Here is a 26538-nt window from a genome sequence, read left to right on the forward strand (position 1 = left end):
TGTGGATTATGTTTTTGATGTTGTGTCTAAGAAATCTTTGCCTAACCCAAGGTCACAATGGTTTTCTCCAATGTTTTTTCCTAGAAGTTTTATACTTTTCAGTTTCAAATTTCATTTTTATGATTCATTTTGAGGTAAGTAAAAATATGTTGTAGAGATCAAATTTCCTTCTTGTGTTTCTGAAGCTCTGTTATATTAGGTGTATATAGGTTTGTCATTGTTATATCTTGCTGATGTGTTGAGACTGATCATTAGAATCCCTCTTTATTTCTAGTAAAACTACTTGCCTTGAAGTCTGTTTTGTCTGGTATTAGTGCAGCCATTCCAGTCTTCTTAGGGTTATTAATTCATGGCATATCTTTTCCCATCTTTTTTATTCCTAAGTTGTTTGTGTATTTGTATTTAAAGTGCATCTCTTTAAACAGGATATAAGTGATTCTTGATTTTTTTTTTTAAATCCAGTTAGACAGTCTTTGCCATTTGCTTGGAGTCTTTATTTTTCTTTAATATCATTACTGATATAGTCATATTTAGGTCTGACGTTTTGCTATTTGGTTTTATTTGTCTCATCTGCCTCTTGTTCTTCTTTCTCTTCTGCCTTCCTTTACATTAATCAGGTAGTTCTTAGTAATCAGTTTTAATTTCTCTATTTGCTTTCAAGCTGTATTTCTGATTTTTTAAAAGGTGCTATCTTTAGGGATTACAACATATATCTCAATGTATTTTAAGTTGATATGGAATTGCTTCAGATAAAATATAGGAATCTTGTGGTAGTGTAATTTCATTTACTTCCATCTTTAGTGATATTATCAGATATAATATATGTATCATATATGTATTATAGATGTATTATAATACATCTGTCCCAGGTGGCTCAGTGGTAAAGAATCTGCCTGCCAATGCAGAAGCCACGGGAGATGTGGGTTCAATCCCTGGGTCAGGATGATCCCCTGGAGGAGGAAATGGCAACCCACAGTATTCTTGACTGGAAAATTCTGTGGATGGAGGAGCCTGGCGGGCTGCAGTCTGTGGGGTCACAGAGTCAGACACGACTGAAGCAGCTAAGCACTGCTGCACGCACATGGTCACAATTTTTGCTTTAAATAGTCGTGTATCTCATAAAGAAATATGAGAAAGCAGTGCGTTGTGTGTGTTTGTATGTTCCGGTCCTTCCTTTGGACCTAAGTTGTCAACTGGTATCTTTTCCCTTCAGTCTGTGGAACTTTCTCTAAGATTTCTTGTAGTGGAAATCTCCTAGATGTCCATTCTAAGATCTCTGAGACTTTGTTCATTCTCCTTCAGTATTATTTTTCTCTTTTCTTGTATTAGGTAATCTTTGTCTTCAAAGTCCCAGATTTGTTCTTACGTATGAGCCTATCATAATGCATTTTTTCCAGCTATTGTACTTTTCACCCCTAAAATTTCTGTTTTCTTGTAGTTTACATTTCACTGTTGAGATTCCCTATCTCTTCACTCAGTAATTCTGTATTTTACTTTTAAATTATTATCCATTAATATCAATACTTCTCACATAATTATAACAGACATTTTATAGTTTTTGTTTTCTGAATTCAACATCTGAGTCCATTCAGTGTCAATTTATATTTATTACCTGTTTTTTTGCATGTCTGGTAATTTTAGGTTGAATACTTGAACATTGTAGATAATATTTGAAACAACTCTGATTCCATTGTGTTTGTCCGGGTATTATTGAGTTTTTATTCCTAGGAGGCAGTTACTTCGCCTGCACTCAAACTGCGAAGTCTGTCTATCTGTGGTATGCAGCAGCTGATATCTCTGTTTAGTTCGTACAGTTTCCAACTGTTGCTTTTTTTTTTTTTTCCCCTCCAGCTGTTGCTTTTCTTTAGTCTGGCCCCTTACTAGTCCACCCAGCATCTGCATAGTTTGTTGATCTTCAAGAAGGCCCACAAACTGGTAATTTCTATTTCTTCCAGATTCAGCTTCTCCAAGTGTAAAAGGGAAAAGAAGGTGTTAGTCACTCAGTCGTGTCCAACTCTTTGAGACGCCATGGACTGTAGCCCGCTAGGCTTCCCTATCCATGGGATTTTCCAGGCAAGAATACCGGAGTGGGTTTTCATTTCCTTCTCTAGGGAATCTTCCCAACCCAAGGACTGAACCTGGTCTCCCACATCACAGGCAAGTTCTTTTCGGTCTGAGCCACCAGGGAAGAAAACTCTCCTCCAACTTCTGTCTGTTTTAAAATATTTCCCAGTGTGTTTAAATAAGTTTTTTTCCCCAACACAGTTATTATCTGTAAGAGGACTTACTTGACCACTTCACTCTGCTGCGATTAACAGAAGTTGATAGCAAATAACTTCAAAACCATTCCTAAGTGAAATTTAGCTCCCAAGTAACCTTTTGATTGGCAATAAAAGGGTCAAATCAAGTACAGTTCACTCGTTTCTGAAGTTTTGTGTAGTTGCCAGACAATACCACGCTCCAAAAGTCATTGGAACTTTGTTAAATAGTATTTAGATGTTTATTTGAGGCTATTAGACCAATGTTCTATTGTAGAGCAAAGCTGTCATGAAAAAGGCCAAGATCAAGTGGAAATGGGGGTTGGAGCTCTCAAAACAGGCTGAAAGAGTATTTATCAGCCTTCAACTAACTACAGTAAGTCTTCCCTTTGGGTGTTTTCAATTGTAAACATTTTGTCCTTGTAGTCATTTACATCCATATAATTATAACATTTTTGTTTTACTTAATATGCAGTAAACTCTTTTTAAATATTAAACCTAACCACTTCTTTGGAGTGACTTGTATTTTCCTTTGGCCATGCTGAGAGATGAGGATTTGTTCTTAGTATGGAATAGTAAACAAGGAGAGTCTGGATGGGGAAACTGGAAAGCTGATTGTTACTTTTATATATATATATATAATATTAAGTTATATATTTAATAGTTATAATATATACTATAATATATATTATATTTAATATATACTATAATTATATACTGGAGAAGGCAATGGTACCCCACTCCAGTACTCTTGCTTGGAAAATCCCATGGACGGAGGAGCCTGGTAGGCTACAGTCCATGGGGTTGCGAAGAGTTGGATATAACTGAGTGACTTCACTTTCATTTTTCACTTTCCTGCATTGGAGAAGGAAATGGCAACCCACACTAGTGTTCTTGCCTGGAGAATCCCAAGGATGGGGGGAGCCTGTGGGCTGTTGCCTATGGGGTCGCACAGAGTCGGACACGACTGAAGTGACTTAGCAGCAGCAGCAGCATAATGATAAATTATATATATATAGTTATATATATATATATATATGTATGTTTATAATTTATTGTTTTTTAAAATTTGTATTTAATTTGTACTTTTATGGTTGCCTTACTATAACTGTTAACAGTTACACAGAATTTGAATTGAATTTGTATTTATGCTAACCACATTGATTGTTACTTTATAAAAAAGATTTTGCTACCTGGTCTCTTTTTTGGATGTTTCTCGCTGTTAAAATCAAACACACATATTCAAATAAGAGTATACAAACACATTCTAAAGTCTTTCTTTCTTTATTGTTTTATTTTTTTTTAAGGGAAAATGGACTTTATGTAATAGCTAACTTGAATCCTATAGAAATGCCAACAACCTCAAAATCAATTCATTACATACATAGGTATGCCACTCTACAACAACAGTAAATATATAAAAGTACAGTTCATTGAGAAATACTATTAATGCCAAAGAGGTCTACTATGAAGTCATTAGCATTTTAAAATATCTGAATTTTATTACTAACATAATCTACATACATTTTAAAAACAGTATTGCAAATGAGAAGATACAGTAGTATGTAACAAGCTTTGCTGATTAGGGATTCTGTGCTGGTAAATTTTCAGATTTTTAATCCCTTCTTTATTATACATTTTTTGAAATCTATATCTCTTAAGACATTTAGCACATTCTATATGGTGTTCTGGTTGGACCTCTATTTCCATATGTATATTACTAGATGGAAATTATTGGAAGGTAGAAAAATATTTTAGTTGTTTTAATATTCTCAGGAGCCTATGATAGTGCCGAGAGTGTACATAATAGGCACTTTTACTTGGAATGTTGTTATTCCACATTTTAAATAGTATCTCTTCCACTGGAAAATATTTGCTCTTCAACAGTATTAGGAAGCCCTGTGTCGATGTTTGATCAAATTACATGGAGGGGTTAGGGCTAGTTTGTATTTTTTAAACAAAATTTACCATGCTGGATAGAGTGACTGTGTCTTTCAGTTTCTCAGCTTCTGTCATTAATAGTGATCACAGTCGGAAGGGTCAGAAGAGAACAACAGGCTCTTTTATTTTTATGGTGTATAGCATAATCTGTAAAACCTTGGATTCTTCGTTATGCCATGTTAAAATTTTACAAAAACAGTGTCAAGTAATAGATTCATTCAAGAATTCATATTTTTGGTCACGTAATCTATGACAGAGGCAGGAATATACAATGGAAAAAAGATGGTCTCTTCAGTACATGGTGCTGGGAAAACAGGACAGCTACATGTAAAAGAATGAAATTAAAACACTTCCTAATACCACACACAAAAATAAGCTCAAAATGGATTAAAGACCTAAATGTAAGCCTGGATACGATAGAACTCTTAGAGAAGAACATAGAACACTCTTTGACAGGATCTTTTTTGATCTACCTCCCAGAATAATGAAAATAAAAGTAAAAATAAACAAGTGGGATCTAATTAAACTTAAAAGCTTCTGCATAGCAAAGGAAACCATAAACAAAACACTAAGACAGCCCTCAGAATGGGAGAAAATATTTCAAACAAAGCGACTGACAAGGGATTCATCTCCAAAATATGCAAACAGCTCATGTAGCTGAATATATAAAAAAAAAAAAACAATTAAAAAATGGGCAGACTATCTATATAGACATTTCTCCAAAAAAGACATATGGATAGCCAGAAAGTACATGAAAAGATGCTCAACATCACTATTAGAGAAATGCAAATCAGAACTACAATGAGGTATCACCTCACACCAGTCAGAATGGCCATCATCAAAAATCTACAAACAGTAAATGCTAGAGAGCATGTAGAAAAGGGAACTCTCCTACACTGTTGGTGGGAAGGTAAATTGGTACACCCACTATGGAGAACAGTGTGTTATATGGGGGTTCCTTAAAAAGCTAAAAATAGAACTAACTTATGACCCAACAATCACACTCCTGGGCATATACCCAGAGAAAACCATAATTAGAAAAAGATACATGCACCACAGTATTCATTGCAGCACTATTTACAATAGCCAGGGCATGGAAGCACCGTAAATGCCCATCAACAGAGAAATGGTTAAAGAAGATATGGTACATATATACAATGCAATGTTACTCAGCTATAAAAAGAGTGAAATAATGTCATTTGCAGTGACATGGATTTGCCTAGAGATTATTATCCTGAGTGAAGTAAGTTATACACAGAGAGACAAATACCATATGATATCACTTATATGTGGAATATAAAAGAAGGGTATAAATGAACTTATTTATGAAGCAGAAATAGAGTCATGGATGTAGAAAACAAACTTACAATTACGAGGGGATGGGGGGATAAATCGGAAGATTGGGATTGGCATTTATACACTGCTGTATATAAATAGATAACTAATAAGAATCTGCATAGCCCAGAGACCTCTACTCAATATTCTCTGATGGCCTATATGGGAAAAGAATCTTAAAAAAAAAAAGTGAATATATGTATATGTATAACTGATTCACTTTGCTATATGTCCAAAACTAACACAACATTATAAATCAACTATACACCAATAAAAATTTTCTAAAAAGAGAATTTCTTGAGTTCCCTGCTAGTGCAGTGGTTAGGATTCCCCTGCTTCCATTGCAGGGGAACTAAGATCCCTCAAGCTGTGCAGTGTGGCCAAAAAAAAAAAAAAGATGTTGGGAATTTAGCTGAGGCATTAAGGTACAGAAGTGTGAAATTCAAGAGTGGGATAGTTCAAGGACCAGTTAGAGGCTCTGAAACCCAGAAGAAGGATATTTATGGGTCAAGGAAGAGCATTTTGTGAAGATTCTTTTATGAAATTATGCTGTGGCTTCCTTCCACCCACCCCTCATGGGAGAAGTTGGGGTACACACTCTCGCACTTGATAACCTAGTGAGAGGAGCTTTCGAGGGACCACTTAGAGGTTTAAAGAATTCTCTTCAGTTAGGGGATACAGAGGACTGAGGTCTGAATCCCGTGAGAAATCCAACAAGGAGAGACACTGCAGCTGGCCGACTGCTTCCACAGCAAGAGGGGGGCCGTGTGGAATTTGCCCACACTCCAGTGTTTGTCAGGGCAGAGGAAACATGAATATTTCCTGCAGAGCAGCGGCAGGCTGAGTGGAGGAGAGAGGAGCTGTTTTGATCCCTGCCCAAATAAACTGTCTAGAAGGGCAACGAGGCTCCAACAGTGAGTCTTTTAAGTGCCAGCCAGAAAGCCAGGAGGAGAGTGAACTGTCCTTGTCTGTGGAGCCGTAGCCAGAAGGAACTCTGAGGTGAGACTAGCAGGAACCCATGGAAGTGCATCTGAGGGGAAGCGTCCGCTTCGGGCATCACCATTCGGGCCTTTTGGCAGGATCGGTTAAGTCAGAGTCTCCTTGCCTCGTCTCCGAGCAGCCCTCTGTCTCACGCCCGCCCACTTTGGAGAGAGCAATAGCTAGGGAGGGGAAGAAGGGCCAGGGAAAAGAGACCAAGCTGATCTTCCTCTCCTCCGGAGGAAAAGGAAAAAAGATTTGATTTCCTAGTGAAGGTTAGTTTGTAACCTAAAGCAACTGAGGCCTTTTTGTTACTCAGCCCTTGCTGCAAGGATCAGGTGGGCTTGCTGAAGTGCTCATGCAGTGAGTGGCAGGGGAACATTTTCTCCACACGTGCATTTTAAGACGATAGTCGAGACAAAAGTAAAGTTGTATTTGATTATATCCTGCACTTAGTGCTTGTTCAGTGGACATAAGATTCTGTAAAAATTTTCACATTTGCTGTTACGGTAGACCAATACCTAGATAACACATAAAGACTTGTTTTTCTTTTTGAAACATGCCTTGACTTCTTTGAACATTAGTGCAATATGAATATTTGCTCTTGAATTTCTTAAGGTGATTTCCTGTTTAGTGTTGGCGTTTCACTTGTCAAGTGCCTTCTTCCAAAAATAAAGGTTAGGATGCTGTTCTTCTAGTCTGACTAGACTGGTTTAGATTGTTTCAGCAACATGATAGATGACTAAATTTTTTTGGAATGAGATTAAATGGTTAAAAATCAGTAACATTTTTATATAACATGGACTGAAAAAGTCACACTTCTTGAGCGGGTGCATCCGGGGCTGTGGTTGTGCTAATATCTGGCCCATCACCTCTCTCCTGTCCACTTCTGAATCCCTCCCACCAACACCTAAGCTAAGCCTGCATTGTTTGTTCATTCTCTTCATTGTGTTTTGTCTCCTTTCTGGTAAGGAAAGAAAGGAAAGAAATTATGGCTGATAAAATATACATAATTAAAAAATAAAATGCAAGAAGGCAAAGAATTAAATGAAATTGTTAGTCTGGTGAAGCTCTATTTGGATACCATTATTAGCAAATAGTCATTTGTACAGGGTCTGTCTGGACTTAACTTCCTTTGCTAAGGAAATAGAGTGGTTTACCGGTAGACTGTCAGAGCTGGGTGGAATGCTGGAGATCACTTCATTTTATAAGACAAATTTGTTGTTGTTGTTAAACCTCTGCAATATTAACCACTCTGCTAGATGTGGAGGTTTAGACACATTTTCTCTAATCTTTAATAATTCTGGAAAGATCTGTGTTCAATCCCCTCTCAAGGTGAGAAAACAGACTCAGAGGAAATGATTTGCCCGAGAATTTGTTGGATAGTTCCAGAGCTGGGGACTTGAAGGATTTGTTTGTTTTATAGCTCATGTTCACTTAGGACTCACTAGTTCATTATACTTTTTAAGAATTTACAGACTCAGTGTCTTACAAGATCACTCATTTCTTTGGCACAAATTTATGATCATTTGTACTCAGTATGTCTCTCTTTTGCTTTCCTTTTGTTTTTGTCTTTACAGTATCAGAACAGGAAATTATGACCTGATTCTTAAATCTTTTCTATTGTGAATGATGACATACCTTCAAAAAAGAAGATAAATATGTGTATGGTTTTATGAATAATGTGAATATACAGTAACTACTATCTAGGTCAATAAATTGCCTGTGTGGATTTGATTCCTTTAACAAAAGCACAAAGCCCAGACTCTAGGCAGATGTTTGATTCTTAACTACTGTGTTCATATGATTATAACTCCTTTTCTTCAAGTTTCACCACTGTTGAGGTCGGTGGTCATCATTTCTTTGCAGTTTGATCACCTAGGCATGGGTTCCTAAATATATTTCAATTTTTTAAGACAGATTTCTTTCCACGGATTAGAAGTTGCTTAAAACCATAGTTATCAGGATAGAGATTAGGTCCCAGGAGAATGTTTGATTTGTTTAAGGATACAAACTTTTTTCAGAAGTTGCACTAAACACAAATAATTGCTTTGCTAATTATAATGAGTACTTGCCAACGCTTTGATCTATGATTCAGATTTGTTACTTATTCTAACTTCCCCCATTTGTCCCTCTGAGTAGTATCTTTCCTGCACTGGTACTTTTCTCACTATATCTTACATTCTATGAGATAAGAACAACCAGAATTCCCCGTGTCATAATGTCGCCCATCTCCCCCTCTCTTGCAGCATGGGTTGGTTCTATCTCCATGGGGATGATTTTCTTCTGCTGCCCGATCGTCAGCGTCTTCACAGACATGTTTGGTTGTCGGAAAACAGCTGTCATGGGCGCTGCTGTTGGATTTGCTGGACTCTTATCAAGTTCGTTTGTAAGGTAAGGACTTGCTTTCTTCACGTTGCTTTTCAAAATCTGTGAGCTCTCTTCCAGATTTCCTTTCAGAAAGTTTGCTGTTTACAAGGAAAAAAAAGTCCTCCTCTTCAGTGCTTAAAACTTGAAGCCGTGTGACTTATGCACTGTCCACAGCTTGTAAATCAGAGCTTGTAAATTTGAATGCTTTTGCTTGCAGTGCCTCAAGAGTGAGATGCCAGTCAGGGTACATGTGTTCCCTGGAGCCAAGAAAAAATATTTCTCCTTTTGTTTTTTTCCATTCACAAAAAAATCCCGAAGAACTCAAATTCTAGCAGTGAAGTTGTCTAAAGCAATGGCCTTAATTTAAGATCAACTCATTCTGATTTCCAAAGCATACAAGAGATGATATTTTGAAATGGTTGTTCATATGCTTGATGTGAAATATTTTTATTAATGAGATCTAGACTTTGCTGTTTATTTCAACCTAGGTAGAGAATTCCTGCCTGGACTTTTTTTGGGGAATGGGGGAGGGGGAAAGAACAGTGCTGAAATTTAAAAAGATCATGACAAAATGAAGTGATCAAATGCAGCTTAAAATAAAAATTCCTATCAATACATTGTTCCGTGTGTCTATTAGAAGCACTGCAGAGGAGCTAACTTCAGAGAGCTGATGGGCACAGTTACCGTGGAAGCACCTCTCCCTCCAGCTCCTATTTAACCTGTAAATCCTCTTTCATTGTCAGGCTAATCCCCAGATAGAGAAACACTGGTTAAATGGGTAGCTCTGGCTAACAGGCAGCACTTAACAGGAAAACCCTTAGATGATTCCCATCCTCTGTCTACTTTTGTGGTTTATCTTCATTTCCTGTCCCTTTCTCTTCCCTAGCTATCTTCAAGCTCTAGTTGAAAAGCATTATTGTAGTTACTAGGGAAAAAAAAATTAAACTTATATTGCTTGCCCTGTTTCTTTTTTTTCTTTTTTTTTTTTTAATTTAAAAAAAAAGGGCTTTTTTTTTTTTTTTGCAGTGTTGCATTGGTTTCTGCTACACAACAATGCAGAACAGCCATGATTATACTTAGATCCCCTTCCTCTCTAGCCTCCCTACCCCCACCCCCATCCCATCCCTCCAGGTCATCACAGAGCGCAAGACTGGGCTCCCTGTAGCACGCAGCAACTTCTCACCAGCTGTCCATACACCTAACCGTTTATGTACGCTGATGCTCCTTTCTCCATCCATCCCACTTTCTCCCTCCCCCACTGTGTCCACAAGTCCATTCTCTACATTTGTGTCTCCATTCCTTCCCTGAAAATAGGTTCATCGATATCATTTTTCTAGATTCCATATATATGGCTAATATACTTTATTTGTTTTTCTCTTTCTGACTTCCTTCACTCTATTACTCTAGGCTCATCTACCTCACTAGAACTGACTTGAATTTGTTCTTTTTATGGCCGAGTAATATTCCACTGTGTATATATACCACATCTTCCTTATTCATTCATCTGTCAGTGGACATCTCGGTTGTTCCCATGTCCTGGCTATCGTAAACAGTGCTGCTGTGAACATTGGGGTCCACATGTCGTTTTTGATTACGATTTTCTTAGGGTATATGCCCAGTAGTGGAGTTGCTGGGTCATATGGTAGATTTATTCCTAGTTTTTTCATATTATTCTCGCTAATGGCTGTGTAAGTTCACATTCCCACCAACAGTATAGGAGGGTTCCCTTTTCTCCACATCCTCTCCAGCATTTATTGTTGGTAGATTTTCTGATGCTGGCCATCCTGACTGCTGGGAGGAGATACCTCATAGTAGTTTTAATTTGCATTCCTCTGTTAATTAATGATCTTGAGCATCTTTTCATGTGTTCATTGGCCATTGCCCTGTTTACTTATTTATTTTTTGTTTCTTTAATCTTTATTTTGGCCACATCACACAGCATGAGGAAGCTTAGCTTCCCAACCAGGGATTGAACCCAGGCCCCTCTGTGAAAACTCGGAGTCCTTAGTCACTGGACCACCAGGGAAGCCCCACCCTGTTTATTTTTAAATATTCAGGATCAACAAAATCCTTGGTTTTACCCTCCCTCTCCCCACACATAGCCCTTCCTCGGCTCTAAAGTGAGCCTCTTTCTTTCACCTTAGACATTTTATTTGGATTCTACACAATTGTTTTTACTTCTCATTCAAAAATAAATATTCCACCTTTAAAGTTGTCTTTGTTCTTGTCTTCTAAAGTTGTTTTTTAAAGAAATAAAAAACCAGTTTTGTTTGTACTTAGGTAATTCTGTGAGATCATTTACTTGTAGTTCCTTTATCTCTAATACAGTATTGTGTTCTCGCTGCCTCATCAAATCCCTGCATGGTCCAGAAGCCTCCAGGTACCCATTGTCAGTCAGTGACCTTAGTGTTTGCTGAAGTATTAACACTCAGGCTTTGGTAGAGAGAGATACTAAGAAAGAAAAAAACTCACGTAACTTGTTACCTCGTTTGGTAGACAAAATTCATATACACACACCTACTTACAGCAAGCAATGTTGCTCAAACTTTTTTGACCACTGAGAAATAAAAATTATAAAATGTACTTTACATGGTGACCTAGTTCTTTTTCTCTCTGTTTGTCCCCCATCCCCACCTCTGCCTAAAACAAACTGTCTTGAAGGGATCTTTACCTTACTACATATAATGCTCTCATATCTTCTGTTCAGTTTCATTATTTAACCCACTGATCAGAAGCTGCTGAACTTTCAGAGCAGACAGAGGAACAAGGGGAGATGTGGGATAATTTCCAAGTGTTGAACAGTGGACTGACCTTCTTTTCCTCTAGTTCAAATTCTGCCTTCTGAAGAAAGCCTTCTCTAGCGATTCCAGGTTGCTGCATCAGTGTCTCTTCTTTGAGTACTTTTCCCACGCATACTTGATACCTTACTGATTTACACTGCACTTACTCAGTTGTCAAACTTCAACAATTTGAACCATCTGTTACTAAAGTGAAAATTAGAAGTGAAGAAGGTTCCAGCAGCAGTGAAAATGCCATCACCAAGCTGATGTATTTTACTCTGTAGGAGAGATACAAAGCTAATCTTACCCAGCACTCCGTATTTAAATGGTGTGCAAAAGAATGTCTTGATTTATGTCCTTGGCTCTCTGGTTTTCCAACTGACAGCTTTATAATAATGTAGTGTAACTATGGATATTGTCATTGTTTATGGAAATACTGTGCTGTCAATACTATTTTTTTTTGAATTGAATTTTTTATTATAAAAAATGCCATATTTTATAGATCACCATTTATGAGAATCCTACCAAAGCACTCCAACAAACTGGCCTTGAAGAGAAATAGCACAATGACAGAAAACTCAAGATACTGTACCTTTGAGGAGCCTGCAGCCAGGCTGACTGAAGATCAACACACAACTCCCACCACACCACACACAAGTATGAACAGGTTATATAAGTAAGCCAAGATTTAGAAAACAGTGTGGAAGAGGGGGAACACACCCACACATGTATCTGTGTGCATGTTTTCCTTAAAAACATGTAACAGGGTTTCCTTCATTTTACTCAACTCAAAGAAATTCTTGATCTAAAATTATTCCATGTCTAACATTATACAAAAGAAATATCATAAAGCAAAAGTTTACATTTTCTAACATATACTTTGAAGAAGGCAGAGAAAAATGTATTTAGGTTTTTCCTTTAAAATTGTTAAATAAAAGTAAATTGACACCTTAAGAAATTTGTTGCAGTTATCTGGAAAAATACTTATGTGAAAAAACTGATGCAGAATGAGTGAAATATTATTTATGTTTTGTTTTACATTCTTGTTATTTCAGGTAGGTGTCTTGTTTCACTGAGCAGACTAGAAGAAATAGGGCATAACCACACTTAAAATATTTTTTTCACCAAGTATCTGGAACATAGTAGCTATTAAATATGTTTATTGAATAAGAGTGGGGTTTTGGTAAAGAGTGATCAGAGTTAGGTAAGATTAATTTGGGAGAATTAGGGACTGGCTCTTGAGCCTGATTTGAAAATGGTTTTTACGTAGATTAATGGACGGGGAAAGGGCATCTCAGAGTGAGAGGACTGCCAGCCTGCCTTAATTTTATCAGATTCTAGAGTTCCTTGTGATTACCTCAGCATATTGCTAGGCTACAATTATTGTTCAAAATTTAATTATTAACCAACTTTATCTATGTTAGTTTCTAATAAAGAGCTTGCCTTTACTACTGATACACAGCCTTCTGAATTTTCAAAAGAAAAAAAACTTCAGCATTCTTTTACTCCTCAATTGTTTCAAAGAATGTAATGCTGTGTTCCTTTACTTTCTTTTTAAAAAAATTTCCTCCACTCTGCAGCCTCCTCTTGCTTCAGCCTTCTCTTTTCTTTTGTTCATTTTCTTTTTTCTTTTTTTTTGTTGCACTGTGCAGCTTGTGGGATTGTAGTTCCCTGACCGGGGATTGAACCCAGGCCCTTGGCAGTGAGAGTGCTGAGTCCTAACCAGTGGACTGCCAGGGAATTCCCTCTGTTCCTTTACTTTCATCGAAAGTGTGTAATTAAGTTATTTGGTTAAATACAGAATTCTTAACCTTTGATTATTTTTGTTGAGACTTGCCTGGCCCTAAAGCTTACAGACTGGGATCGGTAGTGAATGCACTTCATTTGGTAGTCCTGCAATCAGAATATGATTTCTCATTATCTTGCCCAACACTGAGAACAGTGCAGCACAGGGCGAAGGTTGGTCTGCAGCCCTCAGGCCAGCAAAACGCACAGACGCACAACTGCTTGTCCGTGCAAACGTTCCTCGCATAAGCCTGGGGAGAAAATATCAAACATACATCCGGAAGACCCAGAGGGATCAGGTAGAGAGGGAGGTGGGAGGGGGGATCGGGATGGGGAGTACATGTAAATCCATGGCTGATTCATGTCAATGTATGACAAAACCCACTACAATATTGTAAAGTAATTAGCCTCCAACTAATAAATGAAAAAAAAAGTCAAACACAGCCTTCTCTTTGAGTAGATTGCTGATTAATAAGTCCCTGGGAAAATTCCATTAAGGAAAAGAGTTTTCATAGTTAAATTCTACTTTTTAAAAGCTTTTATTGAGACTAGTTTTTTTTTCTTTTTTTGGTAGTTTAATCATTGTCAGTATCACTGAGGCCCTTCCTGGCACCACTCTTTATTTCTGAGTTGGAGAGCATCACAGTTTTTACCCAGTGCTGCATGGTTCTCCTGAAAGTCGACAGAAAGAGGAGGGGGGATCAAATCACTGAGGACCTGATTGATCATTTTTCACATATTAAGTCATTTTTTTCTTATCTGTTCAGATGAAATTAAAATATGGTAGTGTTGTATTATTATGATTTTAACCTCTTTTTGGTTAATTTTTATTTGTAGAAAATATGTTGATTAACTGAAACCCACCTTGACCATAAGGCTTTATTCTTCCAAGCACATGATAAAAATAATGAAAGCCGCTCTGCATCTTTTTCATCCTCGCACAGCTCCATTGAGCCTCTGTACCTGACCTACGGAATCATATTTGCCTGTGGCTGTTCCTTCGCCTACCAGCCTTCCTTGGTCATTTTGGGACACTATTTCAAGAAGCGCCTTGGACTGGTGAACGGCATCGTCACCGCTGGCAGCAGCATCTTCACAATCTTGCTGCCTTTCCTTTTGCGGGTTCTGATCGACAGCGTGGGCCTCTTCCACACCCTCAGGGTCCTGTGCATCTTCATATTTGTTCTCTTTCTGGCTGGCTTCACTTACCGACCTCTTGCTTCCAGTGCCAAAGATAAAGATGATACAGCCAAAGGAGGCCACAGACTCTCCCTCTTTTCCAGGAGAAAGTTCAATCCTCCAAAAAAAATGTTCAATTTTGCCATCTTCAAGGTGACAGCATACGCAGTGTGGGCCGTTGGAATACCTCTTGCACTTTTCGGCTACTTTGTACCTTATGTTCACTTGGTGAGTACACCTCTCTGGCTTTGCTGGTAACAGATATTATTATTTCATACAGAACAGCTTCTCAGAAGAGCAAGAGAGCTCAGATTGATGTTGGCCTTAAATGTTATCCTGGTTGTAGTTCAGGGACTCTTGAAAGTCAAGGTCTCCTAAGACAAGGTCAGCACAGTCATCCAGTCATTAAATAGAGAATATGTTTCATGGTATGCTTTGGTATTTAAAAGATCGCCAAACCTACACAAACAAAACCAACTTTGTTTTTTTTTAAAAGAACACTAAAATGTTGGAACAAATGTCATATATACAAAAAGGTTGACAGGTCACTTTTAGTTTAAGTGGCTTATTAATCATAATCAGGGACAAAGATGGTGCAATGATTTTGGCAACACCAATAAATTATTTTTCAACAAAAGGGTGCAAAAATTAGGTAAATAGTAAAAGCCAGTGGCTTTGACACAAAGAAGCACTTTGTCTACTTGTGAGATACTTCTGAGAAAATGGGAATTCCATTTGGAGGATTATTTGAGAAATGTTAGCAAGTTCCAAATAACAAGAGAGAGCAAGGATTTCATAGGAAATTAGGATTTCAAGTGCTCGGGCACTTTATATTGCTTATTTATATTGCAAAGGCAAATTTCAACCTCTTATAATAAGACTAAGCAGTGTCTAAAGTATTTGCCCCTGGCAAAATTTGCTCACAAGTGATTACTATTATGTTTCTTCCTTTATCCTTATTGTTATGACTGAAAATGTATTTATAGTTCAACATAGTTGATAAATGATAAACAAAAATGGTACTAGGATAAGTTTTTCTTTTATGTGTATACTGTGTTTGTGATTTGGAGTTTTTCTAGCTTTCAGTCTACTTTTGGACACTTGTGCAATTTTTCTCTAGTTAAAATTCTGGCGCAATTTGGCAGTGTAGTTCAGAGAATTACTGGGGTCAAGAGGTCAGCTAGTAAATGACATGATCAATCCTTTGTGGATCTAAGATCATTTGAATTCTTAATTCTCCTATTCTCTTTTTGCCAGAGGTTTTAAGGAGGCAGCTGGGATGATCAGTGGGGAGACATGGAGAGGACTAGTTTTTAGGACCATGAGGCATTTTGCAGAGACCGAGTTCCTAAGTAAAATGACCTGGTATGTGACACCTATCACATATGAAGTCTGTGGCTACATCTTGATCTGAGAGTCCATTTTCACTCTTTTAGGAAGACATAGTTAAACCATCTGAAAATAATTTAGAATATATACATATATATACATAGATCCATTGTGGGAAGATCAACCTTACCAGTTACTTCTTCTATAGCTTCCATAGATAAGAAAACATTTGTTGTGTCCTTTTCAGAGATGAGTAGATTTTTAAAAAATAATTGTGTTTGTTACTATAATGTGAAAACACTTAGCGAAATCAGTATCTCAACTTTGCTGCTGCTGCTAAGTTGCTAGTACCTGACATTTACCAAAGGACAAGTGGTAGCTGATTTTCTAGTTATTTCTGGTAATTTCTAGTAATGTAATTTGTAAATTAACTTACATATATTATTTCATTTGACCTTCACAGTAAACTTGTGAGGTAGGCAGAATAACTATATTAGCTCATGATTTACAGGCTGGAAAACAGATCCATCATTAATAAAGATTTTGAGCAGCTTCCCCAGAATCATGGCAGAGCAGGGGCTGGTTCCCTCCTGCTGTGTCCTGAAGAACACGCCTGGCATGGTCTTCCTCTGGGGCATACCAGCTCCCATCCCCAGATATACCACTGAATACGTCCATTGTATTGAAGGGGGAGTGAGTGTTCCCTAAGAAATTTCATAAATATGTTATTGGTCTTTTTCTTAAAGTAAATGAAATTTCATAATGAGTGATGAGTTAGACAGTGTTATAGTTACTGCTGTCATCAGGAGGCTGTAAATCAGATTGTACACAGAACAACAAGGTCTCTGTTAACTCAGATAACAAACCAGGCCTTATCCTGTTCTCCCTCCTTCCAGGCATGTTTTCTTAACAAAATGTGATATTTTTTCATTTGGGATTTTTCTCCCTTTCAAACTCTTATGGCACTAAAGGCGTGGTGAAGAGGAAACACCAGTTAAATGCCAGGCAGGTGGTTTTAAATCTCATGTTTGATGAGCACACTGAATTTGTCACTGTGTTGTAGTTTAAGGTTTGGATTAGGGATGTTCGATACTCAATCCAGACTTCATGCAGTGGGACACCACCTCCCTCCTTAGAAGGGGGGAAAAGGTGTCTGAAATCTTTCCAAGGACTGGTAAGATGGTATTCAATTCACTTTGAATGTTGAAGGGAAAATGCCTGTAAGGCATGAGAACCTGTGCTGAAGGAGCATAAAATCTACTCTGAGTGGTAATATCGACAATTACAGTTTATAAAGGAGTTTTACATACATTACCTTATATCATCTTCACCACAGTGCAGTATCTGTACTGTATCATGCTTATTTCATGAATGAGGCACTGACAGGTGTAAAAACTCGTCCAGGGTCACAGGACACAGTGACTGGTAATTATTAGTGTAATACTTTCATGCAAGAGGCAGTATTGCATAGTGAGTAAAGCAGATGCTGGTTTTGTCCCTTTATACTTGTGTAACCTTAGGTAACAGACTCTAACCATCAGTTTCAACATCTATAAAATAGGGATAAATCCAATTTTGCAGAATTGTTGTAAGGATGACAAAAAAAAAGTATGTAAAGCATCTCTCCAGTTCTGGTATAAAAATGAGAGTTGTTCAAATTTAAGATGATGTGATGGTGAATTGTCTGGTTTTAGTGGATGAGTCAAAGGAGAAAGATGGTATCTTTTTGGGAAAGTGGTTAGTAAAAGCTTCATAGGATTGGAATTGGTCCTTAATCATGAGCTTTGCTGTTAAAACTGCATCTTTAATTAGGGAACTAATTTCTCTATCTAGGTCTCCTTTGAAGGATTCAGAAATACAGTGAAGTGCTTTCATGGTTATGTTAAAAATTCCAAGGTTACTTGCCTATTAGACTATGTGTGATGATTTGAGAGAAAATATGTATGCTTTGTGGCGTTCTTACTCTCAGAGCAAGGTTGAAAGTTTTCTTTTAGTAGTTGACTTTTAAAAATGAAGAATCCTATTGCTTCCAAGAAGGGGTCAAATGATCTCCTTTAAGCCTTCCAGTTGTAATCTCTATTGTGAGATGAATCTTTTTTCTTCTAGTTTTATTGAGATATGATTGTCGTGCAGCATGTTATAAGTTTAAGGTATACAGCATAATCATTTGAATCATATACATCATGAAATGAATATCATAACAAGTTTAGTAAACATCCCATATCTCATAGATAGAAAATTAAAGAAATAGAGTAAGGGTACAAATCTTACAGATTAATTTTGATGAGACATAACTTTCCAAATAACCATTCCTGTTAGCAGCTCCGTTAGTTTTTCTGAATTGCTCTTTTTTTCCTGAGAGCTGTTTTGTTTTCTAGGTTAAGGTTTTTTGTTTTTTTTTTTTAACTTTTTATTTTATATTGGAGTATAGTTGATTATCAGTGTTGTGTTGGTTTTTTAGGTGTACAGCCAAGTGGTTCAGTTATACATGTATCTATTCTTTTTCAAATTCTTTTCCCATTTAGATTGTTACACAATATTGAGCAGAGTTCCCTGTGTCCTTGTTGGTTATCCATTTTGTCTTATTTTTTTAAAACTTTTTATTTTGTCTTGGAGCATAACCGATTAACAATGTTACAGTAGTTTCAGGTGGAGAGCAAAGGGACTCAGCCATACATATACATGTATCCATTCTCCCCCAGACTCCTTTCCCATCCAGCCTGCACATAACACTGAGCAGAATTCCATGTTGCTATTTAGTAGGTCCTTGTTGGTTATCCATTTTAATTGTAGCAGTGTGTACTTGTCCATCCGCAGCTCCCTGACTACCCCTTGCCCACTGTGTTTCCTGTGTTTCCTCTCTGGTAACTGTAAGTTCATTCTTTAAGTCTGTGAGTCTGCTTTTGTTTTGTAAATAAGTTTATTTGTGTGATTTTTTTTTTTAGATTCGGTGACATCATATTTGTCTTTCTCTGTCTGACTCACTTCACTCATTATGACACTCTAGGTCCATCCGTGTTGCTGCCAATGGCATTATTTCATTATTTTTACTGACTGAGTAATATTCCATTGTATGTATGTCCCACGTCTCCTTTATTCATTCCTCTGTCGATGGACTTTTGGGTTGCTTCCGTGTCCTGGCTATTGTAAACAGTGCTGCTGAGGACACTGGTGTGCATATATCCTTTCGGAGGATGTTTTTCTCAGGTTACATGCCCAGGAGTGGGATTGCTGGATCATATGGTAGTTCTATTTTAGTTTCTTAAGGAGCCTCCGTACTGTTCTCCATAATGGCTGTACCAATTTATGTTCCCGCAAACAGTGCCAGAGGGTTCCCTTTTCCACACACCTTCTCCAGCATTTATTGTTTGTAGTTTTTGATAATGGCCTTTCTGATTGATGTGACGTGACGCGTCATTGTAGTCTTGGTTTGCATTTCTCTAATAATTAGTGATGTTCAGCATTGTTCGTGTGCCTCTTGGCCATTTGTATATTAAATATTTCTTTGGAGAAATGTCTGTTTGGATCTTCTGCCCATTTTTAGATTGGGTTATTTGTTTTTTTTTTTTTTTAATTTGAGCTGCATGAGCTATTTGTATGTTTTGGAGATTAATCCCTTGTAGGTCACTTGGATTAAGTTTTTATGGCTTCTTCTTCAGTTTTTCTTCACTACCTTTCAGAAACATAACATGCTTTTAGTTTTCCTCCTACTTTTCCATTAATCCTCTTATTAATAGTTCCTTCTGGTTCCTTCTTTTTCACCCTGACTCTGAATATCAAGGGACTTGCCTCTTGATCTTTTCCTATATTAATTCCAAATGATGATTTCATCTAATTTCCTGAGTTCAGATATCATGTATATGCCAGTGACTCAAAATTTGTATTAATTTAGTCCAAACCCCTTTACTAAATTCTTCACCAAACTTTTATAGCCAACTGCTTACTTAATATCTCCACTTGGAGGATTGCTAGATGTTTCACATTTAACATGTCCAGCGCTGAAGGTTATCCCATGTCCTCCAAACCTGTCTTGCCCTTAGCCTTCCTTATCTCAGGAGATGGCAATTCCATCAGGCCCCAAACCTTGGAGGCAACCTTGGCGCCTCTTTCTTTCACACCATACTCCTGATCCAGGCCAGAAATCTCAGTGGTTCTCCTTTCAAGATATATTTAGCATCTGTCCACTTCTTAACATCATCATTACTATACCTCTGACTGGGCCAGCAACATCCCTAGCCTGGATCACTGTAACAGACTCCTATCTGGTCTTTCCACTTCCTTCCTTGCCCTGCTGCAGTCTGTATGCAGAAACCACAGGTGTTCTTTCAACACAAGTCTCTCAAAATCTTTTAGTGACTCCCCATTGCTCTGAGAGTAAAAACTAATGTCCTCTGGTGGCTCTCAATGTAGGGTAAGGAAATTAGAGAAAGCGAGGTTCAGAGAAAGGACGAGACTGGCACTTTACAAGAACAGATCCCCTTTAACGAGGCCAGAAGGGGCAGCAGTCAGATTAGTGAGCTGCTGACTAACCAGGGACGGGGGAGCCTGGTGGGCTGCTGTCGTGGGGTCGCACAGAGTTGGATACGACTGAAGTGACTTAGCAGCAGCACTAACCCAAGAAAAGAGTAAGTACATACAGGCACATATGTGGAAATCTACTGTCTTAAGGGGCCCCAGTTCTTCTCCAAGGTTGTTCGGATTAGTTATCTCTTAAACGGCTGGGGCAAGGAATTTTGGAGATCTGCCAGAGGTTGGGACCGGCTGGGAGCTGGGCGTAATCAATCCGAATGTCCATTTTTTTTCTTCAGGTGAGAGAGTTCTTTGTTTTGTATAGAATGGTGGGGAGGACCCAGAAGGGAGTTTTAACTCCAGGCTATTTTGAGCGCCTAACTTTCCTTCCCTCAGAGTCCTCCAGGTTGACATTTTATGAGGCTTGCCCTGACCACTTGGTTAAAACTCCCTTCATCCATTTCCCCTCCACACACTCCCAAACTCTCTCACACTGCTATTTCTTTGTTGTACCTTCTAATGTGTTAAGTAACTTAATTGTGATGGTGATTGTTTGTTCTCTGTGTGTATACCTCTGCTAGAATGTAAATGTTGAGGCCAGCCAAGGGTCCTTCTCTGTCTTGTTCAGTGAGCACCTAGCACAGTGCCTGACATAGCAGTGGGTGCTCAAATATTTGTTGAATGACTAAATATCTTATGGATTCATCAGAAGTGACACTGTATAAGCACTGTTCATCTTCTCTTCATTTTGATCTTTAAAATTCTCTACTATGATACTAAAGTGATGTTTCACATGTTATACCTATAGGACATGATGGTATTCATATCCACTCCACAGTTAATCAGTAAGCTCAAGCTCAGCAGACCTCAGACTTAAGTACCACTAATGCCATCTGTTGATGATCGAGAAAAGAGTTGATGCGTTTTGCTTTTGACCTATAGCTATATATACATGTTGAAATTGAAAATTTATAAATGGAAGAAATTTGTGTGTCTCTGTCACTGTTGTAAGTGTGTGGAAGGATGGAATGGCCATCCCCATTAACAAGGAAAGCTAGACAGTTGCTCTCCTGCATAGCAGCTGAAAATCTTGCAGAGCCTTGGGTGCTGTGAGTGAGAACAGGATGGGGATACAGGCCCAGAGCACTGACCACAGGGCCACATCAGTCAGATGCCTGATAAATGCCTGCAAATGACAACAGTGATGCAGCTCTTCTCAGTGGCATAGAATGTCCCATCCTCAGTACGAGAATGATGACTTAGTTTTTATTGCTTTTACATCTCTCCACCACTACTCGCCTTGAAAAGCAGCACTTGTGTTCTTTGACTCCAGAACATACGGCAGTGAACTGTTAGGTTTTAAGCTTTGACCCATATCGTTCTGTATCAGAGAGATGACTGACTCATGTGTTGAAATTTGTGTTTATTAGCTCATTTTTAAAAAACTCCATAAGATCTGTCAGTTTTGTGGCAGATAGTAATTGTCCTCAAAAGAAACTCTGATCTGGTACGAATATCCCACTCATCTGAGACTATGATTAAAGGCACCATTATTTGCCTGCTGACAGGGCAATTCAGTGGACACCAAGTCCAATTGTAATTGGGAACAAACAAGTTGTGTTTTTAAATTAGAAATGAAATCTGTAGGCAAACAAGCCAATCAATGGGGCATGTAAAACCTCAGGAGATATTCTATGGCTTTGATTAATGCCAGGTGCTCCGTGGCTCAGTACTGGAATGCACCTGTTAGGTTCCGGGCCTAATTCACCTAATTCACCGGCCAGGTTACCACTGGCCACGTTGTGGTCACAGCAGGAATATCGCCCCAAGGTAAAGCTCAGGGTGCTGAGCCGTGTAAATAGGATCAGCAGACATGCTCTTGTCTCTCTGTGGCTTCCTCAAACGGAGAGTCAGGTGGCATTTGCAAGAATCTGTCACGTGCCAAGCATCTCCACAAAATCTCACATAACCATCACAAGGGTGAGGGTAATAAATGTCAGAAATAATTATATACTTGGAGCCAAGGAAGCTACTTTGCTAAATAAGTTATGCTTGGTCAGGGTCATGCACTGAGTTTGCTCAGAGCTGGGATTTAAACCATGGGTCTCAGACTCTGAGTCTCGTGTTCTTTTCGTAAAGAGTCTTCTGTTCCTTCTTTGGATCACCTGAGAGGTGGAGTGCTGCCTACCATCAGCCACACTGGGCCGGGACCAGGGTTTTCTCTGGCTTGCGTGTTTCCCCTCTGTTCCTTCAGGACTAAGCACAGAAGCAGGGCCGGACTGTCCAGGCCCTCAGAGGACGCCGCACAGCCGTGGGGAGGACTCCGAGCAGACGGGCTGATGTGAGTGACAGGGTGACGTGTAACTGTCCTCTCAGCCCCCGTGTCTCCTCTTTTGGTCTCTAGGACGTTGTGAATATGAGAAAATCGAATTGCTTTTCTGTGACAAGCGGAACATGAAATATGCATAGTTTTTTGATCGGTTTGGTTTTCTACAGTAAACATTAAGCATAGCAGAAGAAAAAATGGACAAATTACAAATTTATAGTAAAATGTACAAATGTATTTGATTGATAACAGAGTACTATTATAGGAAAATGCAAAGAAACAAATTGCTTGAATTTTAGAGTTACATATAAACTCTGAAGACCCTGATAGATCTTTAAGTGTCCTGTGTGTGCGTGTGCTAAGTCACTTTAGTCTTGTCCAACTCTTTGCACCCCTACGGACCGTAGCACACCAGGCTCCTCCGTCCATGTGATTCTCCAGGCAAGAATGCTGGAGTGGGTTGCCAAGCCCTCCTCCAGGGGATTTTCCCAACCCAGGGATCAAACCTGCGTGTGTTAATATCTCCTGTATTGGCAGTCAGGTTTTTTTCTCTACTAGTGCCACTTGGGAAGCCCTGTGAAGTTTCCTGAGAAGGCCCAAAAAGCATTGGAGAGATTGTTCCTTCTCTTGTCCCCTCCCCATATCTATAATGTTTTTTCTTTTTTTAAAAATTGAAGTATAGTTGATTTACAATATTATATTAGTTTCAGGTATACAACATAGTGATTCAATATTTTTATAGATTTTTTAAATCTATATAAATTTATTATAAATCTATATAAATTTATTTCTATAGATTATAAGTTTATTATAAATCTATATAAATCTATAAATCTATAATAAAATTTATTATAAGATATTTAAGGTTATTATAAGATACTGGCTTTAGTCCCCATACTGTACAGTATATCCTTGTAGCTTACTTTAGCGTAATAGTTTGTGCCTCTTCATACACTATGCCCTGTTTTGCCCCTCCTCACTTTCCTCTCCCCAGTGATAACCACTAGTTTATCCTCTGTATCTGTTTTTCTATCTTGTTAATATGTAAATTTTACCAGGTCTTTTGTATTTAATTGTCTCATGTTTTATTTGTTAAAATATAATATTCTCTAGAATAATCTCAAAATTTAACTGTAATAGGGATATTTGCTTTATCCCTCAACTCGTCGGATTAATATCAAAATTTGTTCAAGTTTGAGGAACCTAAATTTAGCTGATAAGGGGTCCTATCCTGATTTTTCTGTCAACTAGAAGATAAATTGTTATGACAGAGAATTAACACAAATAGAAATCTTAATTTGAAGACTCTTAAAGGTATGAGGGTATACCTGGACATTGCCTTTCACTCTGCATTTACCAGGTGGTTCTGGTGGGTGGAGAGAATTGTCTGATCAATTGAGAGTACCTTCTGCTAGTTTAACCTTCTCTCTAGGTTCTGGGACATCTCTTTGGAAAAGCCCTCACAGAGACTAACTCCAGTGATTACAGAGTATCGGGGAGAAGGTCACTTACATATTCATGGTGTAGGGAAGTGTCTCCAGATCCACCACTTACGTATTCATGGTGTAGGGAAGTGTCTCCAGATCCACCACTTACGTATTCATGATGTAGGGAAGTGTCTCTAGATCCGCCACTTACGTATTCATGGTGTAGGGAAGTGTCTCTAGATCCAAAGAAAGTTTGAGGGGTGCGTGTCTCTTATGTATCCCCCCCAGATGCCACTGTGCCTTTCCCCCTTTGCTTTCCCTGCTTTCCATCCCCATTACCTACATCTAGTTTTTTCACTGCTCTACCTTTTGGCAGCTCACTCATCATCAGAAAGTTTATATTCCCTCATAACAAATTGGAGAAAAACTCATTTAATGGTAGCTAGTTTGGAGGCAAAATTGCAAACATGGACAACTGATGTGCAGTTACGTAGTCCAGCTGTGTCTGCATCCATGTCAAGTTGAACTGATTTATTCTCAAAGTAACAGGGCCAGAACAACTGCAGCATTCAATCTTCAGAGCATGATTTAGCATCCTGTATGCCCAGTCATCATAGCCACACGAAGGTTTATTTTAAACTATAAGTTTCTTTTAAACGTATTTTTATTTCCCACAGTTTTATTAACATTTACTTTCTAAGACTCTCCCACAAGTATTATCTCTCACTGGAGCCTCAGAGCCACCCTACGAGATGGGCAGGGTCAGATTCCATTTGGCAGGAGAGGAACTGGACTTGGGGTTATTAAGTCAACTTGCTCAGGGTTGTAGGCTGGTGCCTGGTGCAGCTGAGGCTTGAGCCTGGTCTTCTTAAATGTGTGGCTTTGAGGTAAAATATAAATATTTAAATGCCTTTAAAAAAAAGTATGATAGTAATTTAGGAGTTGAACGGAGTGTACAGGTCATTTAATTGTACTTAAAAAAAAAAAAACTGGTAAAGTAATTAAGACACAAAAAGGTTAAGTTGCTTGCCAAAAGTCACACAGTTATAAAAATGATAGAACCTGGCACCCATAACGTGCAAGAATATCCATGGAAAATGAATGGAAGCTTATCCTAGCCTGAAATGTAAATGTGCATGTAGTGGAAACTGAGTCATTAGAGGAGTGAGGTTGGCTTATCTGACCCTTATTATAACCCTCGTCAGATTATGGGGTTCGCTTCCCAACCTGGAGGTCACTTCACCATTCTGACACAGTCCAGGTCTTCCAGGTTGCCAGTAGCGACTGTACTGGTTTTGTCATCTTTCTTTCATGGATATATTTAGAGCTCAAAGTTATAGTTATTGTGTGGCTGAGCCCCGAGGATGCAGGGTTCGTAGCAGAATTCATCTAAACCAAAGGTTACTGTGTATGGGGCCAGGTCTGGGCAGCTGAGCTGACCTCACCTGCTTTCTTTATCTGTTTCTCGTAAGGTTCTGACAGGAGAAAGGCCTGGAGGCCCAATACATGTCCTCAGCCCTGGGATGGTGATTGCAGAGTTTTAGAAACATTTTTAAACTGATTTCCAGTGGGATTGTATAATCTGAAGAGTTGCCCTATCTCAGTCTTCTGGCACTATAACCAGATAAAAGAGGCAGAGTTGACATTTTAATTTTGTTTTTAGACTGGATGCTAAACAATAAAGTCTAAATACTAGGGATTAAATTTCATTTTTTCCTTCCCTCCCTCCCTCCTTTTCATTCTTGATTTTGGTTTATTATCCTGATTATCTTTATTGTTACTTTGACTTTTACTAGTTATGCAGAATGTTTTGGTACTTTGCAGAATAAAAAGTAATCTAATCAAGATTTTTCATGAAGATTTTCTAATTAAGTAATTTTTGTTTTTTCATTAAAAGCATGCTTATAAAATTTCCTTGACAACAAGAATATTTCTTTGTATAGTGTATAGATTTAAATATCAAGAATTAACCATTAAGATTCACTGTGTGCTGATCATACACACACACACAAACACCCGCTACATTTTTTCCCTATTATGTGGTCTGGAAATGTTTTGTTGTTCATTTATTTCCATTTCATTTCATTCATTCATTCCCATCCCAGTGGACTTCCCTAAAGAATATGAAGGAATTCACTTCACAGATAGATTTTCTGATTCAACTCTCACAGCACCCTCTTATGAGGAAAGCAGCATTGATGCTGGTCTCTCCTACTAATAGATAAGAACCTGGACCAAAAGAGAGGTTTTCTTTTGCTCAGAGTTTCACAGTAAGTGGCAGGGATGTTACTAGGATAGAATTAGGGTGAGTTATTCCTTTC

The 26538-nt window shown here is 38.2% G+C and overlaps 1 protein-coding gene across 2 annotated transcripts in view; it reads left to right on the forward strand.

The window, feature by feature from the left end:
• Window positions 1-26538, forward strand: part of SLC16A10 (solute carrier family 16 member 10) — a 114811-nt gene that overhangs the window by 60638 nt on the left and 27635 nt on the right. For both annotated transcript variants that reach the window (XM_043439695.1, XM_043439696.1), the window contains exons 2-3: window positions 8762-8906; window positions 14392-14854. In XM_043439695.1, coding sequence (XP_043295630.1) covers window positions 8762-8906; window positions 14392-14854 — 608 coding nt within the window. The remainder of the gene's footprint in view (window positions 1-8761; window positions 8907-14391; window positions 14855-26538) is intronic.

The sequence above is a fragment of the Cervus canadensis genome, chromosome 20, assembly GCF_019320065.1.
Source record: "Cervus canadensis isolate Bull #8, Minnesota chromosome 20, ASM1932006v1, whole genome shotgun sequence".
Classification (NCBI taxonomy): domain Eukaryota; kingdom Metazoa; phylum Chordata; class Mammalia; order Artiodactyla; family Cervidae; genus Cervus; species Cervus canadensis.